The 16,226-nt window shown below is 36.5% G+C and overlaps 2 protein-coding genes across 4 annotated transcripts in view; both read right to left on the bottom strand.

The window, feature by feature from the left end:
- The window catches only part of LOC114324315 (protein LLP homolog), a 191,166-nt gene that overhangs the window by 19,592 nt on the left and 155,348 nt on the right, over positions 1 to 16,226 (bottom strand). The window lies entirely within an intron of this gene.
- Positions 1 to 16,226, bottom strand: part of LOC114324312 (epidermal growth factor-like protein 7) — a 635,750-nt gene that overhangs the window by 9,470 nt on the left and 610,054 nt on the right. For all 3 annotated transcript variants that reach the window (XM_050661077.1, XM_050661078.1, XM_028272117.2), the window contains exons 5-7: positions 13,168 to 13,284; positions 11,573 to 11,794; positions 2,455 to 2,531 (exon numbers count right to left, since the gene is read on the bottom strand). In XM_050661077.1, the coding sequence (XP_050517034.1) occupies positions 2,455 to 2,531; positions 11,573 to 11,794; positions 13,168 to 13,284 (416 nt within the window). The remainder of the gene's footprint in view (positions 1 to 2,454; positions 2,532 to 11,572; positions 11,795 to 13,167; positions 13,285 to 16,226) is intronic.

Below are 16,226 nucleotides of genomic sequence, written 5' to 3' on the forward strand. Positions count from 1 at the left end.
ATACACTGATACGCGAGCACGAAAACTAAAACTAAAACTGGCACAGAACACAATGGCTGGACGCTGTTGAAGGCGTAGCTTCCTCTGCTGTAGGCTCTGTCAGGATCGGTTAGGTAGGTCCAAGGGATCATATCGCTTCAATCTCTTCGCTTGTTGCTTGTTGAGAAGATTGTGTGCCAGGGTGTTTGGATGTACCCGCAACCTATTTTGATATTGTTCAGAAGATTTTTTGCACCCTTCGGAGACTGATAGTACCTGAAGATCTCTATGTATTGCGTCATTATGGATGTACCAAGGGGCATTAGCGATTGTTCTTAGAGTTTTGGATTGAAATCTTTGTATTTTCATAATATTAGATTTGCTAGCTGATCCCCAGAGCTGCGAACCATATGTCCAAATGGGTTTTATTATTGTTTTGTATATAAGCAGCTTGTTATCGATCGATAGGTGAGAGTTTTTTCCCAACATCCAGTAAAGTTTTCTGTATACAATTCCCAGTTGAAGTCTTTTCGTCCATATATGTTTGGTCCAAGTTAGTCGTTTGTCAAGGTGAATACCTAGATATTTTACGTCATCCTTTTGAGGTAAAGGATGTCCATCGAGATTAAGTTCTGAACATGTACCTCTTCTTAGAGTGAATGTAATGTGTGTGGATTTTGAGGGGTTTACTCTAATTCTCCAGAGTTTAAGCCATTCATTTGTTTTGTTCAGATGTAGTTGCAGTCTCTCTGATGCTATTATTGGATTACCATGAGAGGCCAGGAAAGCAGTATCATCTGCAAATGTTGCAAGTGTTAGGTCGTTGCTTGTTGGCAAGTCAGCCGTATATATTAGGTATAGAATCGGTCCGAGCACACTGCCCTGAGGTACACCAGATAGGATGGGGTAGAGTTTTGTATAGGCTTCACTATATTTTACCAGATATCTCCTTTCTGTAAGGTATGATTGAAGCAGTTTGAAGTAAGTGTAAGGTAGGTTTTTCTTTAATTTGTACAGAAGTCCTGTGTGCCACACCTTGTCAAAAGCTTGAGAGGCGTCTAAAAAGGCTGCAGTGCAGTATTGCTTGTTTTCGAGACTAGTTCTTATTGTTGTGTACAGTCTGTGAACTTGTTCTATTGTACTATGTTGATTACGAAATCCGAATTGATGGTCAGGTATGAGACTCTTCTCTTTTAATATTGGTTTTATTTTTCTTAACAGAAGTTTTTCAAACACCTTAGAGATGACTGGGAGCAGACTTATCGGTCGGTATGAGTTGACATCTTTTGGATCTTTTCCAGGTTTTTGAATTAGTATAATCTGTGCCACTTTCCATTGCAACGGGAAGTAGTGCAGACTTAACATAGCATTAAAGATCATAGTTATTATTCTGTAACAATCATCGGTTAGTTCCTGAAGGACCTTACCCGTTATGAGGTCGAATCCTGGTGCCTTATTAGGTTGTATCTCATTATTTATTATCTGTTTTACTTCTTTAATATTAAACTTGGAGATTGGCAGTTCCATTTGATATGGACCCTCAAGAAAAGAATGAAATGGTTCTTCTTGTTCTAATGGTACTACTCTAGTAAAGGGACTAAATACTGTCGAAATATGTTCTGCGAATGTCTCGGATTTCTCTGTGTCTGTTCTTGCCCATTTACCTTTGGCATTTTTTAAAGGAGGTATGGCGTCTTTTGGTCCTTTTACTTTTCTCGTCGCCTTCCATAGCGAATAGTTAGTAATATTCACCATTAGCGCGCAAACGGGTATTATGACCGATCATATTACCCGTATGCACGCCAATCGTGAATATAAAATTCTTAATTGTATGTCAAAAAATGTGCAATAACTACGTCTTAAAACCCACCAAATCTGATTTGCATATCTTAGCTGGTTTTAAAGCAATAAATAAATCGTCAGTTTGTAAAAAAAAGTTGAAAGTATCTCGAAAACGAAGCGTCTGCGGACATATGATTATAAAGCAAACTGTCATTATTCTCTCATGTAAAATTACCCCTTAAAGTTTGTCGCACTTATATAGAAACACCCCATACTGATGACGAGTCACTGATGGCCAGTTGTTAAAGTACCTAACTGTTTTGTTATCCAACATAAGCGAATGAATCTAAAAACAGAATGTTAATAAAACCTAAGGCTATAGGTGGTTTTTAATTTCAGTATTTTATAAATGCTGGAATAGTCCACAGGGTGATGCGAACTTTGAGAAAAAAACACATTTTGATTCGTACACCTGGTATACAATGACAATTTACCTGTCTAGCAACAATATTATTACAGCAATACTGTTAATGAATAAGGCCATAACATGGTAAAAAAATCACTTAAATCGGACAACTGGTTTAGGAAATTCAAGACATCAAAAATGACCAAATTTTCAGTAGATCGATTTTTTTGCGCCCAAGTGTAGTTTATATAAAATATTAGAATTGAATCTAACAAAAATGCTATTACCGTTTCCAGCTTCAATAATCGCTTATCCAACATTTCGAATTCTAGATCTTTTGCTTCTATGCCTCCATCGTTATCATCTAAAAGAAACGCAAGAAAGAATATAATTAATAAAAAATGTATAAACATTTTCAATTTCTTTGCAACACGAAAATACAGCAGCTACATAATACTCTGGTTAAATCGGAGAGTGCAGGAAGAGTCTATACCGGTTTCGGAGGTTTTTCCTCCTCATCAGTAGTCTCACATCCACTTCTCTCCGATTTCCCCAGGTATCACACTTTGGGACTTTCCGAATTGCAAAGAACGAAATGTCACGGATGTACTAGAGCCATCTACCAAAAAACAAATCAATCGAAGTAGCACAGAAAACGACAATAAATATCGTTCCCATTCCACCAGATTGACAACAGGTGGAATACTTTCTTTGGTTACAACCTCCCGAGATTTTCAAAAATTATAAATCATACAGGATGCCGAGGAAATTAAGATGAGGGAATTTTAAATAATTCACGTCCCATCTGCTCAGCGTGGTAAAAGTTCCAACAAGAAAGATTCCTTAGTACTCAACAAAAGAGTAAATGAATTAAAATGTATAAACATTTTCAATTTCTTTGCAACACGAAAATGCAGCAGCTGCATAATACTCTGGTTAAATCGGAGAGTGCAGGAAAAGTCTATACTGGTTTCAGAAGTTTTTTCTTCCTCAGAAGAGGATATGGGACTACTGATGAGGAGAAAAAACCTCCGAAACCGGTATAGCCTCTTCCTGCACTCGCCGATTTAACCAGAGTATTATGCAGCTGCTGCATTTTCGTGTTGCAAAGAAATTGAAAATGTTTATATGTTACAGTTCAAGTTGATTCTCAGTTAGAGTTGACTCCAACTAGTTGGAGTCAACTCCAACTGAAACGAGCAGTAAAAGTTGATTTTAAAAATTTAAATCAACTTTTACTAGTTGGAGTTGACTCTTCCTGGATCGATTCAGTAAATGTTGATTATACGAGAATCTCAAGTGCATTTTTGATGAGTGTGCGTTTCTTTGTTTTGACCGTTTCAACTACTTATTAGTATAGTCTGTAACGTCGCCCCCGTTAGGTAAATTATTCTGATTCGATTTTTTGCACAAACTTACTCAAAGAAATACATCCGTATAACAATCCTTATAACAAATACACAGGGTGTCACGCGGTACCGCGGTTGAAAAATTGTTTAACCAATTTTTGTTAACCAAATTCACAAAAATAATTTTTATCTACTCTATCTCATATTATGTAAAAATGTAAAGGTTTTGCGCTAAACGCTAAACATTGCGCTAACGCAGATAGGATTTTTCTTTTTGTTATTGGTGGGCAGAAATTATTTTCGGGGACGGAAATTGTTATTTGGTCTTCCGCAGGGTCCCATTTTAGGCCTAGAACCTTACTGGAAGTGGAATCGAAATTTAGGTCATATTCCTGAGTAGTATTTTTTGAATGTTCTGGGTTGATTTGTTGTAGGAATATGGATGAATTTGAATGGAATTTATGTAAAGTAAACCCATGGCGGTTTAGAACAGAATTTAATTGCTGAAGTATTTCGAGCAATTCTATTTGACCCACATAAACCATCATCTACGTAGAATTGGTTTTCGAGAAAATGCGAGGCCAATGGGAATTGAACTTTATTTTTATTTGAAATTTCTTGCAAGACTCTCGTCGCAAGAAACGGGGCGCTATTCGTCCCGTATGTGATAGTATTTAATTGAATACATTTTATAGAATCGTGGGTATCATCCCTCCATAGAATATTTTGTAGAAAGCGTTGATCTTTGTTGATCCACGTCTGTCGAAACATTTTTTGAATGTCACAGGAAAATATGAATTTGTATTGCCTGAAACGAACCAGAATGTCGAATAAATCGGGTTGAACCTGATACCCTTTTAATGAAATGTCGTTCAGACTTTTTCCTGTAGAGCTTTTACAACTAGCGTCCATGACGACACGCAAAGTTGTACTTTTATTTTGTTCGTTGATGACACATAAATGTGGAATAAAATATTTTTTGTCCGAATTTTCATTTACGAACGAAAGAGGTACATATTCAGCATGCCCTAAAGAAATATATGTGTCAATGAAATTTTTGTACTCGAAAAATAATTTTTTATCTTTTTGGAATTTATTTTCGAGTGACAGAAAACGCCGTTTGGCTATAGAAAATGAATCACCCAGTAATTGGTGTTCTTGTGCACTTTTTAATGGAATATCTACTTCAAAGCGTATATTTTCAAGGATCTTTGTTGTAGTTTGAAATATTTGTTCCGCCAGCTCGTCAGCTTCCGACAGAATAGGTTTTTAAGAAAGTTCTTCCATGTTCCAGAATTTCGTGAGCAGCTCGTCCGTGCTACACGTAGAAAGTAGAGCAACATATCCAGAAACATTGTTTGCTACTGTAGGTGCCGTCAAGTGAGGAGCAATCACGCCGGCTATTAGGTACCCCAGATGAGAAGCCTGCAAAATTGGAAGCCTAGGGCCAGAGGAATTATGTCAGGAAGAATTAAGTCGTAGTACAAATCAGCCCCAACCAAGATGTCTACCTGACTAGGTTTGTAATAGGAATCGTCGGCGAGAAAAACGTCCCTTTGAATTGGTAATTTTTTTGTAAGAATGCGGAACTGTGGAAGATTGCAAGTAATATTTTCTAAGATGGCACATGAAATTTTGAAAGACTTTTTATTATAGTTAGAATGCATTTTTATGTTGACCATCTTTTTTGAAGAATTACTTTGGCCTATGCCAGAAATGTTTAGAGATATGTCATATGGCTTGTAGCCCAGCCTATCAGCGAGACACTGGGTACAAAAGCTATTTTGACTTCCCGTATCGAGTAACAATCGGGCCGTTAAAGGTTTCCCGTTTTTGTCGAAAATGGTTACTTTGGCCGTAGCTAGAAGTATGTTTAATTTTTTTACGGACAAAGCAGAAAAGGAATTTGTAAACGGTTCTTGCCCTTGAAACGAAGGACCTTGAAAGTTTGAATTTGACGAATGTTCGCGTTCGTAATTGTTTGAATTTGTAGAAGTGGACGGACTTTCATTTTTATGGGTCGTAGAAAAAGTATTATGTTTACCCGAATTATTATTTGGTGCCACAATGTGCCAATTTGTATTATGGCGCCTTTTACAAACGGTACATACATGTTTTGATGAACAATCTTTAGAATTATGCCTACCTAGGCAGTTTACGCAGAGACCTTTTGAATTCACGAATTTTATTTTGTCATCATGCTGAATGTTTTTGAAAAAGTGACATTTGTAAATTTTATGACCTTGCTTTTTGCAGAAAATGCAATAAAAGTCAGAAACTAAATTATTTGACGTATTATTTTTATCTGAGTCCTCTGATGTGTTATTACTGGATGCATGATGTGAAACTTTTACGTTTTTGGCTTGCCTAGGATTTGTATTTTCCAGGCTTTCCAGAACAATGCACCTTTTTTCAAGAAATTTAAGAAACACATCTAATTTTGGTACATCTGAATGATTTCGCTCAGTTTCAAAAAGTCTCCTTGTTGAAAAATCTAATTTGCTTTCTAGCAGGAAAACTAAAATTATATCAATGAGCTCTGCACTTGAAAATTGCAAATTTTTTAGCAATTGCATATTTTTTGTTACGGTAGTTAGAAAATTTCTGAGGGCTTGCGGTGAGCTGTTTCTCAGTGTAGGAATGTCTATAATCTCTGTTAAGTAAGAATTTATGATTGTGACCTTATTCTGATAGCGGTTCTTTAGAATATCTAAAGCAATCGAAAAATTTTCATTTGTGACTTTCAAAGAATCCACCAACTTAAGAGAATCACCCTGTAGGTAACTTTTCAAATAAAGAAACCTTTGGATGTCAGAAAGGGACTGATTTTGTATTATCAGTGTGTCAAAGAGCTCAAAAAAACTTTCGAAGTCCCCTATTTGCCCGGAATATTTGCATATGCTTATTTCCGGGAGCTTTACGGCCACTTGCTTAGCGGCAGCGACGCTCCCTGTATTGGTAATATCCAATGCTCTAATCGAACTTTGTATTTTTGACAGAACCGCAAAATAATTTTCTTCAAATATGGCACGATCACATTTTTGAGAATCGTCCAGGAATTCAATTTCATCCTGTACGTTATTGTAATCAGAGAACAGGTCTTGTAATCGACCTTCTCTTGTTTTGAATGAGAAAACATCTTTTTCCGAGTCATGTTTTGCTTCTAGCCACGTTTGAATTCTATTAACAGAATCTAGAATTGAATGCTTTTTGTTTAATAATTTACTTAAACCTTTTTTGCTCATTGTAATAACTTTAATTTGTTTATTTTTGAATAAAATTATTATTTATTTTTGAATTTTAACAAGCATGCAATATTAAACCAAAAATTCAACCCTGAATAGTTCTTTAAACAGTGTTTAACTTTATTAGAGTATCATTTCGCAAGAGATCTTTGAAAATTAACTTTTTGAATTTACATATATAGAAAAGTTTATTTTGTACGTCACCCCTGGGCTCTTGGTACTTGAATGTGGGCTGCTTTTCCTGGAATCAGCTAGTCCTTGAACACCACTTCTTGAAGTAAACTATTATCACTGTTTTTGTTCACAGAATGTTTATTTGTCCGTAGAATAAATAACGCAATCACTTTGTCTCTTGGAATTATTGTCTATTCGACGAGAATATCCGAAAAACGCGACACTTATAATGTCTTTTAGAAAGAGTTGGCATTAGCCAGAAATGTTTTTTAACAAAATAATAGAATTAGATAGAAACTTGAATTGAGTGTTTTTAGGCCAGAAAAGTTCGGTCGATGGATCAAATGTGGCTCTAAGGGCCAAATTCGGCTCTTAGAAACAAAATCCGGTCTCGGAGGAACAAAATGGAGGGACGCCGGTGTTCAACATTCCTCCATGGAGAGTTTGGAGTAGTTCCAATGTCTCTTTCCAGCGTTTTGCACTTGCAGTAAGTTCAATGTGTCGCTAAGCCTTCGATAGCTAAGAGGAGAACTTTTAATGAACCGTAAGATGCTGTAATTCTGGCCTGTTGAATTGTTAATGTAAATAAAACACTTTCTATTTTGCTATGACTGTAATGAAGTTGAAAAGGGCAAGAAATAGAATTTTACATGTGAACAATTGAGTTAACAACTTATCCGTGAAAGACGCCACTACACATATATTTACATTTTTGTACCGGCTTTTTACTAATTGCGGCGTGAAGAATTCTCTTCGAAAAAGCGTAAATGAAAAGAGGTTTTTGCGTACGTTCTTAATGAGTGTTGATAGTTGACTGACTGTTGCACCCCGCTCTTTCATCCCGTTAACAAATATTTCCGTTGGGTGCTTTGGGTAAAAGAGAGGGCGGAGATTAACATTCTTGGAAGTTTTCTTCAGGCACTGTGTAATGAAATTATTTATGGTTGTTACAGAGGCGGCGCGGAAATTTGTTGTTGGTGAAATAGAATTTATTTTGGGTGGAGAATACAGTTCTCCAACAACAGCGACCACGGAAGCAAAGATGGATGACAGAGGAAATATTGGATTTAATGGATGAAAGAAGAAAATGCAAACAGCACAAAGCAATGTACAAAGCATTAAATAGAACCATTAAACAAAAAATAAAAATTGCAAAAGAAAAATGGATAACAGAACAATGTGAAGAAATCGAAAACTTATATAAAAAACATGATGACTTCCATCTGTATAAGAAACTCAAGGAATTCACAGGCACGAGATACTCACAAGGACAAAATAATCTAATCAACGCAGAAGGCAAACTGATTTCAAGCCCTGAAGAACAAATAAACATGTGGGAAGACTATATAAAGGAACTCTTCTATGGCATCAGAGAACCTCCTACATTAAATACCGAAAACGACGAAGGTCTTCCAATACTAAAGTCCGAACTGGAATATGCTGTACGTCAACTAAAAAACAACAAATCTGTAGGAAAAGATGAAATACCAGCTGAGCTATTGAAGTTAATCAACGAGGAAAACTTAGACCTTCTTCTTGGACTATTTAATAATGTTTACAATATAGGGACTATCCCTAAAATATGGCTTGAATCAGTCTTCATACCACTGCCTAAAAAGAAGAACGCCAAATTATGCCAGGACTTCCGCCTTATAAGTCTATTAAATAACATTCTGAAGCTTTTCTTGCGTATCATACAGAACAGAATATATTATAAAAAATGTGATGAGGTCACCGGTCAAGAACAATTTGGCTTCAGGAAAGGTATGGGGACACGAGAAGCAATATTTTGTCTTCAAACTCTGGCACAAAGATACAAAGATCAGCAAGCAGACCTTTTTATCTGTTTCATAGATTTTGAGAAAGCGTTCGATAGGGTGAAGCACAAGACCTTGATATAAAGATTGAATGACATCGGAGTCGACAGAAGAGATTCTAAAATTATAGAGGCTATTTATTAGAATCAGACAGCAATCATAAAGACCAATGGTAATACGTCAAGGCCAATTGAAATACAACGAGGTGTTAGACAGGGTTGTGTGCTATCACCCATACTTTTAACGTCTATTCTGAGGTAATATTTGCGAACTGTTTATCGCACCCTTCAGAAGGAATCAGGATAAACGGTCAGAGAGTAAATAACATCCGCTATGCAGATGACACAGTATTAATGACTGATCCGGACCATAGTCTGCAGATACTGTTGGATAGGGTTACTGAGAGTTGTGAAAAATGGGGATGAAGATCAATACTGCGAAAACCAAAGTTATAAGAATATCAAAGAACAAAAATTTACCTCTTCCAATAAATATGTGAAACACCAAGGCAAGCCGCACACCAAAGAAACATGAAACGAAAAACATGAAACATGAAACGAAAAACATGTTTCATGAAAAGAAAACACTGCTAAACAAATCTCAAAGTCCGCCTATCAATCAAACGAGTGTGATTCATGGTCATAACACATTTTTATTTTCGGAGAGTTTCATAAATAGCCGGGCGTATATTTGTTTAGCAGTGGTTTATTTCCATGAAACGTAATTTACGTTTCATGTTTCTTTGATGTGCGGCCTGGCCAACAGCTTGAATACGTAAGCCAGTACAAATATCTTGGTTGCTGGTTTAACAATCAACTTGATTAAAAACAAGAAGTCAAGAGCGAGAATAGAGGTAGCCCGACAGGGGTTTATCAAAATGAAAAGCTTATTTTGTAACAGTCGCATTAATATCAGCCTTAGATGTCATTGTCTGCATTGCTATGTGTGGTCAATACTTTTGTATGGAACGGAGGCCTGGACACAACACAACACTGATGAACAAGTTGGACGCCTTTGAACTCTGGATTTATAGAAGAGACTTTAAAATACCTTGGACAACCCACACCACCAACGAATATGTTCTGAGGAGAATAGGTACAGGTAGGGAACTGCTAAATATCATTAAAGTCAGAAAAGTTAGCTACCTGGGACACATAATGAGAAAAAAAGTACCGCCTCACGCAACTGATCATCCAGGGTAAGATTGAAGGAAAACGGGGTCCCGGTAGGCGCCAGATTTCATGGTTTAGAAATATCAGAAACTGGACCGGCCTTGATTCAACATCTTTGTTTAGAGCCGCATTGGACAGAGACAGATTTGCCAGTGTAGTCGCTAACCTCCACTAAAGGAGAAAGTACCACAAGAAGAAGAACTTTCGACTTGTCATGGTGATGACATGTGAGCTATAAATTACAAAAAAAGTTTTGACAGTTTTGTGGTTTGACAGAAGTTTGAATTTTTAAATGTCAAAATGGTGCAATGGTGCATCTCACTCGCACTCACATTGATAGCTGCGTCAATACGCTCCTAGCGCTCATTGTTAATAATTAAAAATAACCGCTTAGTAATAAAATAATAACAAAAATTTCTTCACTATCTTGTAGGGGGGTCGTTAAAATTTTATTTGGTGACTTTCGGACTTTCATAATAATAATTTTTAACTGAGTTATTAAGCCTTGAAAATGGTCATTTTCGTATTTTGCCAATTTTAAATCGCGTATAACTCAAGAACAACAAAATTTTACAGAAAAATCACAAAAGACCTCTTTTGCTCCGAATGACCCAAATGATGTAAAGAAAATTGTCCTAAATAAATTTTGTTTGTGAGTTTGTTTAAAAAAATTGTTTAAACAATTTTTCGACCACAGTACCATCTGACACCCTGTGGATTCGTTATTTGGTCGAAGAGGACCTCTTTTTTAGTAAGTTTGTGCAAACAAAATCGAACTGGAATAATTTACCTAACGGGGGCGACGATACAGGCTAGACTAATTTGAACATATTCAGTAACATTAAATTTCTAGAATCGGCTGTTTGTGTGAATCAGAATCAACTTTTACTAAATGGCATTGGGAAGAGTATACTTTTCCTAGTTGGAGTCTACTTTTACTAGTAAATGTTGAATATAAATCTTCATTTTATATTTATAATCAACTTTTACTGAAACCAGCCGTTAGAGTCGACTCCAACTAGTTGGAGTCAACTCCAACTGGATAATCAACTTGAACTGTAACATATACATTTTAATTCATTTACTCTTTTGTTGAGTACTAAGGAATCTTTCTTGTTAGAACTTTTACCACGCTGAGCAGATGGGTTGTGAATTATTTAAAATTCTCTTATCTTAATTTCCTCGGCATCCTGTATGATTTATAATTTTTGAAAATTTCGGGAGGTTGTAACCAAAGAAAGTATTCCACCTGTTGTTAATCTGGTGGTATGGGAACGATATTTATTGACGTTGTATGTGCTATTTCGATTGATAACTTACTTTATAATTAATACATTTGGTTTTAGTTTAGTCACGTTAGACGTAGAAATGAACACTATGTATGACGAAGGACAGGGCTGTTAGAAGTTGAAAGAAAGAGAGGTAGAGGACCACAAAGGAGAAGTTGGAAACTGTGTGATAGAGGACTTAAGAGAGGAAGGTTAGGTTTAGGTGAAGAAGATACGATGAACAGAAATGAGTGTCAAAGAAGAGTAAGGAACATTGACCCCTGAAAAGGGAAAAGCTTAGAAATATGAAGATCAAAAAGCTAAATGAAATCAGCCACTTAGAATTTAAGAGTCAATAATAAATGTTTCAACATGCATACCTTCTTTCCTACAAGTTTGTCCGTCCTTTTGTAACACAAAGTCTTCTTTGCACTGGCAAGTAAAACTTCCTATAGTGTTGTAGCAGATTTGGTCACAGGGTTTCTGTTCTTTGCATTCATCTATATCTATTTCGCAGCGTCTGCCTTCGAACCCCTTGGGACAAGTGCATAATTCGTGTTTTGTACAGATTCCACCATTTTCACAGCCTTTGGAACAATAAGCTACAAAATTTAAACTATAAATAAATCAAATCAAAATACGAACGAAATCCAAAGATTTCTTATGTTTGAAATCAATTTAGGTAACAGCCGAAATCTGTGATTTCTATAATTTGCAAAGCAATGATAAATGAACTGACATGACGAATCTAAAAATTGCATTCCATAACACATCAATTGATTACAACTACACTACGTCAACTACAGTTCATTCTGCAAGGCAAGATTGAGGGCAAAGGAGGCCCTGGACATAGACGTATATCCTGGCTGGCTAATCTTAGGAACTGGACTGGTCTAACCTTAACTGATCTATTTCGAGCTGCTGTGAATAGAATAAGATGGGTCGATGTGGTCGTCAACGTCTCCAGAAAATAGGCACCTTTAGAAGAAAAAGAACACGCCAATCTATCTAGGTAAAAATTCCAACCAATTTATTTGTAGTACTCAATCGAGTACTACAGTTGTAGTAGTAGTTGTAGTACTCAGAGCCATTCACTTTATGCTCATTTTATCCTTATGGAATCATCAGAGCGAACTACGGTAAGCTCTCCGTAAGACAACGAACTGTAAGTTCGCTCTATTCTTCTTTTTCTTCTTCTTTTTGTCATGACTTAGACATGACTCTGTCTGTTTTTCAATGTGCCTCCATTAAGTTGTTATTTCATCTTTTTCCTGGTCTTCCCACTGATCGCCTTTCCTATTGGGGAACCGTCTCTCGCCGTCCTTACTACTCTATTTGTCGTAATTTGTATTTGTCTCTATTCGGCTTATGTGGTCGTTCCATTCTACTCTTCTGTGTTTCACCCAGTTGTTAATGTTGTCCACCTTGCATCTCCGTCGTACATATCTTGCATAGCGTCTTACCATCGATTTTTCGAAGTGTTTTCATCTCTGTTACTTGTAGCATTCTTTTTGTCCTTTCTGTATCAGGTCGTGTTTCTGCCGCGTATGTTAGTATTGGTCTGATGACTGTTTTGTAAATTCTGCCTTTCACTTCTTTTCGATATTTTTATTTCTTCATATTGTCTCATTCAGGCAAGCTGTAGCTCTGTTTGCTTTATTCGCCTGATCTTCCACTTCTGTTTCGAGCCTTCCGTAGCTAGATAGTGTGATGCCTAGATATTTAAACTCCATCACTTGTTCTATTATCTGACCCTCCAGCTGTAATTTACACCTTATTAGATTTGCGGTTATAACCATGCATTTAATATTTTTTGTGTGATCTGCATTTCATCCTGATGATTCCATAAGGATGAAATACGGATAAGCGAATAGTGGTGATCGATATTGAAATTGAATCTTAACTGTTTTTCACATAAATTATAATAATTTATATTGATTAATTATCAGTATATTTATAATAATACACAACTTACGTTTAGTGATGTCGAATTCACATTGTTGTCCTTCAAAACCCTTGGGACAACTGCATGTGTCTTTAGTCTCCCGTTTTAAACACTTTCCTCCATTTAAGCAATGTTTTCGGCAGTCAGCTAAAAATAGAATTTACAATAATAAATTATGGTTTTGCTTGTTTTAGAATTTACAATTTTAATACATAGTTACATTACGTAAACGGTAAACGAGACAGTCGGCATAAAAGTGAATGGTTTAATTAATAACATTATCTATGCCGACGATACAGTCATAATAGCCGACAACTTGGAAGACTTAGAAAGAGCAATGAACAAAATACTAAGATATAGTGGAGAATACAGACTCTCTCTTCACATAAAAAAACCAAATTTATGAAAATTAGCAAGAGCAACAATACAAATGAAATAATAACGGTAGGCGGTCATCAGATTGAGAGAGTAAAAAAATATACTTACTTGGGAACGGTAATCACAGAAAATAACGACTATTTACTGTATAAATAAGAGCGAGAATTGAAAAAGTACGTGCCAACTTCGTGAAAATGAAAAAATTTTATGCAGCAAAGATTTGACATTGGCCCTCAGACTAAGACTAATTAAATGTTATGTACCCAGTGTTCTTTACTACGGAGCAGAATCATGGACATTAAATCTATTAGAAATATTAGATAATAAAAGGTACAAATAAAAAATATAAACTATTTTTATTTTAACCGAACCGAATTATTACAATAATACATACATTAAGGGATGTTTCTTCTGCAAAATATTTTTACAGACTGAATACTAAACAAAAATATTATAACACAGTTCTCACATTCATATGTAACATGACACCCACACTTTTACGCAAGCAATCTGTGTAACGAATTAACTTTTATGATTCTGAGAAGTCGGCGGCCCTTGAAGACTGCGTATATTCATTTAAGCAACGGTAACAAAAATAATAATTATAGTTGAATATTAGATTCCAACAAAATCAAAATGCAATAAATCGACTTAACGGGTTTAAAATGTGGACATTTAGAAGAGTGGGATTTCATGGGTAGATAGAAGTGTTAAGGAGAAATGGCAGAGAAACGGAAATTGAAAACACAATAAAAGAAAGGAAATTGCAATATCTCGGACATTTGATGAGAGGCGAAAAATATAATATCTTGAGACTCATAATTTAAGGAAAAATAGAGGGTAGGAGAAGCGTAGGAAGGAGACGCATTTACTGGTTGAGGAACCTGAGAGGATGGTTTGGTTGCAGCTCAAGATAACTGTTCAGAGCAGCTCCCTCGAAGGTCAAAATAGCCATGATGATTGCTAGCCTTCGTCGCGGAGATTGCATTTAAAGAAGAAGAAGAAGTTACATTACAGACTAATATTTAATGCAATTATTTATCATGGGAAAATGATCGAAGAGCTCAATAACATACAATAAGGTGGAACGCGTCAATCTTCTCCAGATTCCCACATATAGCAAATCTTTGCGTCTGCTGTCACTGGATCCTCCCACTTTTTCCGTAGCCTTTCTTTTTATCTTGCGCCCTGCATTTTACTATCTAGGGCTCTTTTCGGCAATTCACCGAAGTCTCAAAAGTTCGAATTCTGAGATTGGTGTCTCTTTGAACAGTTGGTAGAGTTCATAGTTGTACCTAAATCTCCAAACTCCGTTTCGTTAATAGGTCCAAATATCTTTCCTACGACTTTTCTTTCAAAGACTTTCAGCTTCCTTTTTTGTTTCCTGGCATGTTTTGACCACCATAAACGCATCTACCAGAAGGTGGAACTTCGAAAAGAATTGAAGGAAATGAGTTTAATATTATTACTCGGGAGATTTTGGGATTGCTAAACAAGAACAAACATCAAGACGGCGATGATGTGCTCATAAACGACCCATAATGGGCCTCTTCTTAAGTTTTATGGATATTCGATACAAAATCAGTGAAAACTGATTACTCGGGGGGTTTTTGGGGACGCTGATCACGAGTACCATGACGACGTTGGTCTCCACCTCACCTGACGCCAAACGCAATTTGATACAAAATAAGTGCAAACTCGTCACTCTTAGGTTTTTGGGATCGATGTATACAAATATTATGTCGACATTGGTCTCTGAGACATCTAGTGCCGATGAGGGGACTCGTCTATAGTAGTCTTATGGAAATTCGATACAAAATCAATTGGTCCTGCTTTTGGAGTGCCTCGGAGAGTATCGTCAACATGATATTCGTGATCAGCGTTCCAAAAAAACCCTGAGTAAAGAGTTAAGAGTTTTCATTGATTTTGTATGAATTTTCATATAACTCCATGAGATATGGCCCGTCCTGAGCACCAGGTGCCTTGGAGACCGTCGCCGTCATGATTTTCGTAATCAGCGCAGCGTCTGTAAAAACAGCCGAGTAATGAGTTTGCACTGATTTTGTGTCAAATTTCCATAAAACTCCATAAGATACCCATTATGGGCACCATGTGTTTCGGAGAATATCTTCTTCTTTAGGTGCCGTGTCTGTATTCAGACGTTGGGCGTCATCATGTTTACAATTTCTTGAAATCTCTCTCTATTGGCTGCTGCGCGAAATAATTCTTCTACTGTGCAGCCACACCATTGTCTAATATTACGCAGCCATGAAAGTTTCTTTCGACCAATCCATCTCTTTCCCTCCACTTTTCCTTGTATTATAAGGCGAAGCAGATGGTATTTAGGTCCTCTAATTATATGGCCGAAGTATTCTGTTTTTCTCCTCTTTATGATGCTTATGAGCAGACGTTCTGAATTCAGCATTTGAAGAACATCTTCATTGGAAGTGTGCGAAACCCACGATATCTTTAGAATTCGTCGATAGCACCACAATTCGAATACTTCTATTTTGTTTAGCATTGTGGTTTTTAACGTCCATGTCTCACAACCATACAATAGGATAGACCACACATAACATTTCGGAGAATATAGCCAACATGATATTAGTGTTCAGCGACCCTGAGAATCTGCGAGTAACAAAGTTGCATCGATTTTGTATCCAATTTCCAGAAAATTCCAGGAGACGGGCGCATCCTCGTTACCAGGTGCC

Source organism: Diabrotica virgifera, chromosome 9 (assembly GCF_917563875.1).
Source record: "Diabrotica virgifera virgifera chromosome 9, PGI_DIABVI_V3a".
Classification (NCBI taxonomy): Eukaryota; Metazoa; Arthropoda; class Insecta; order Coleoptera; family Chrysomelidae; genus Diabrotica; species Diabrotica virgifera.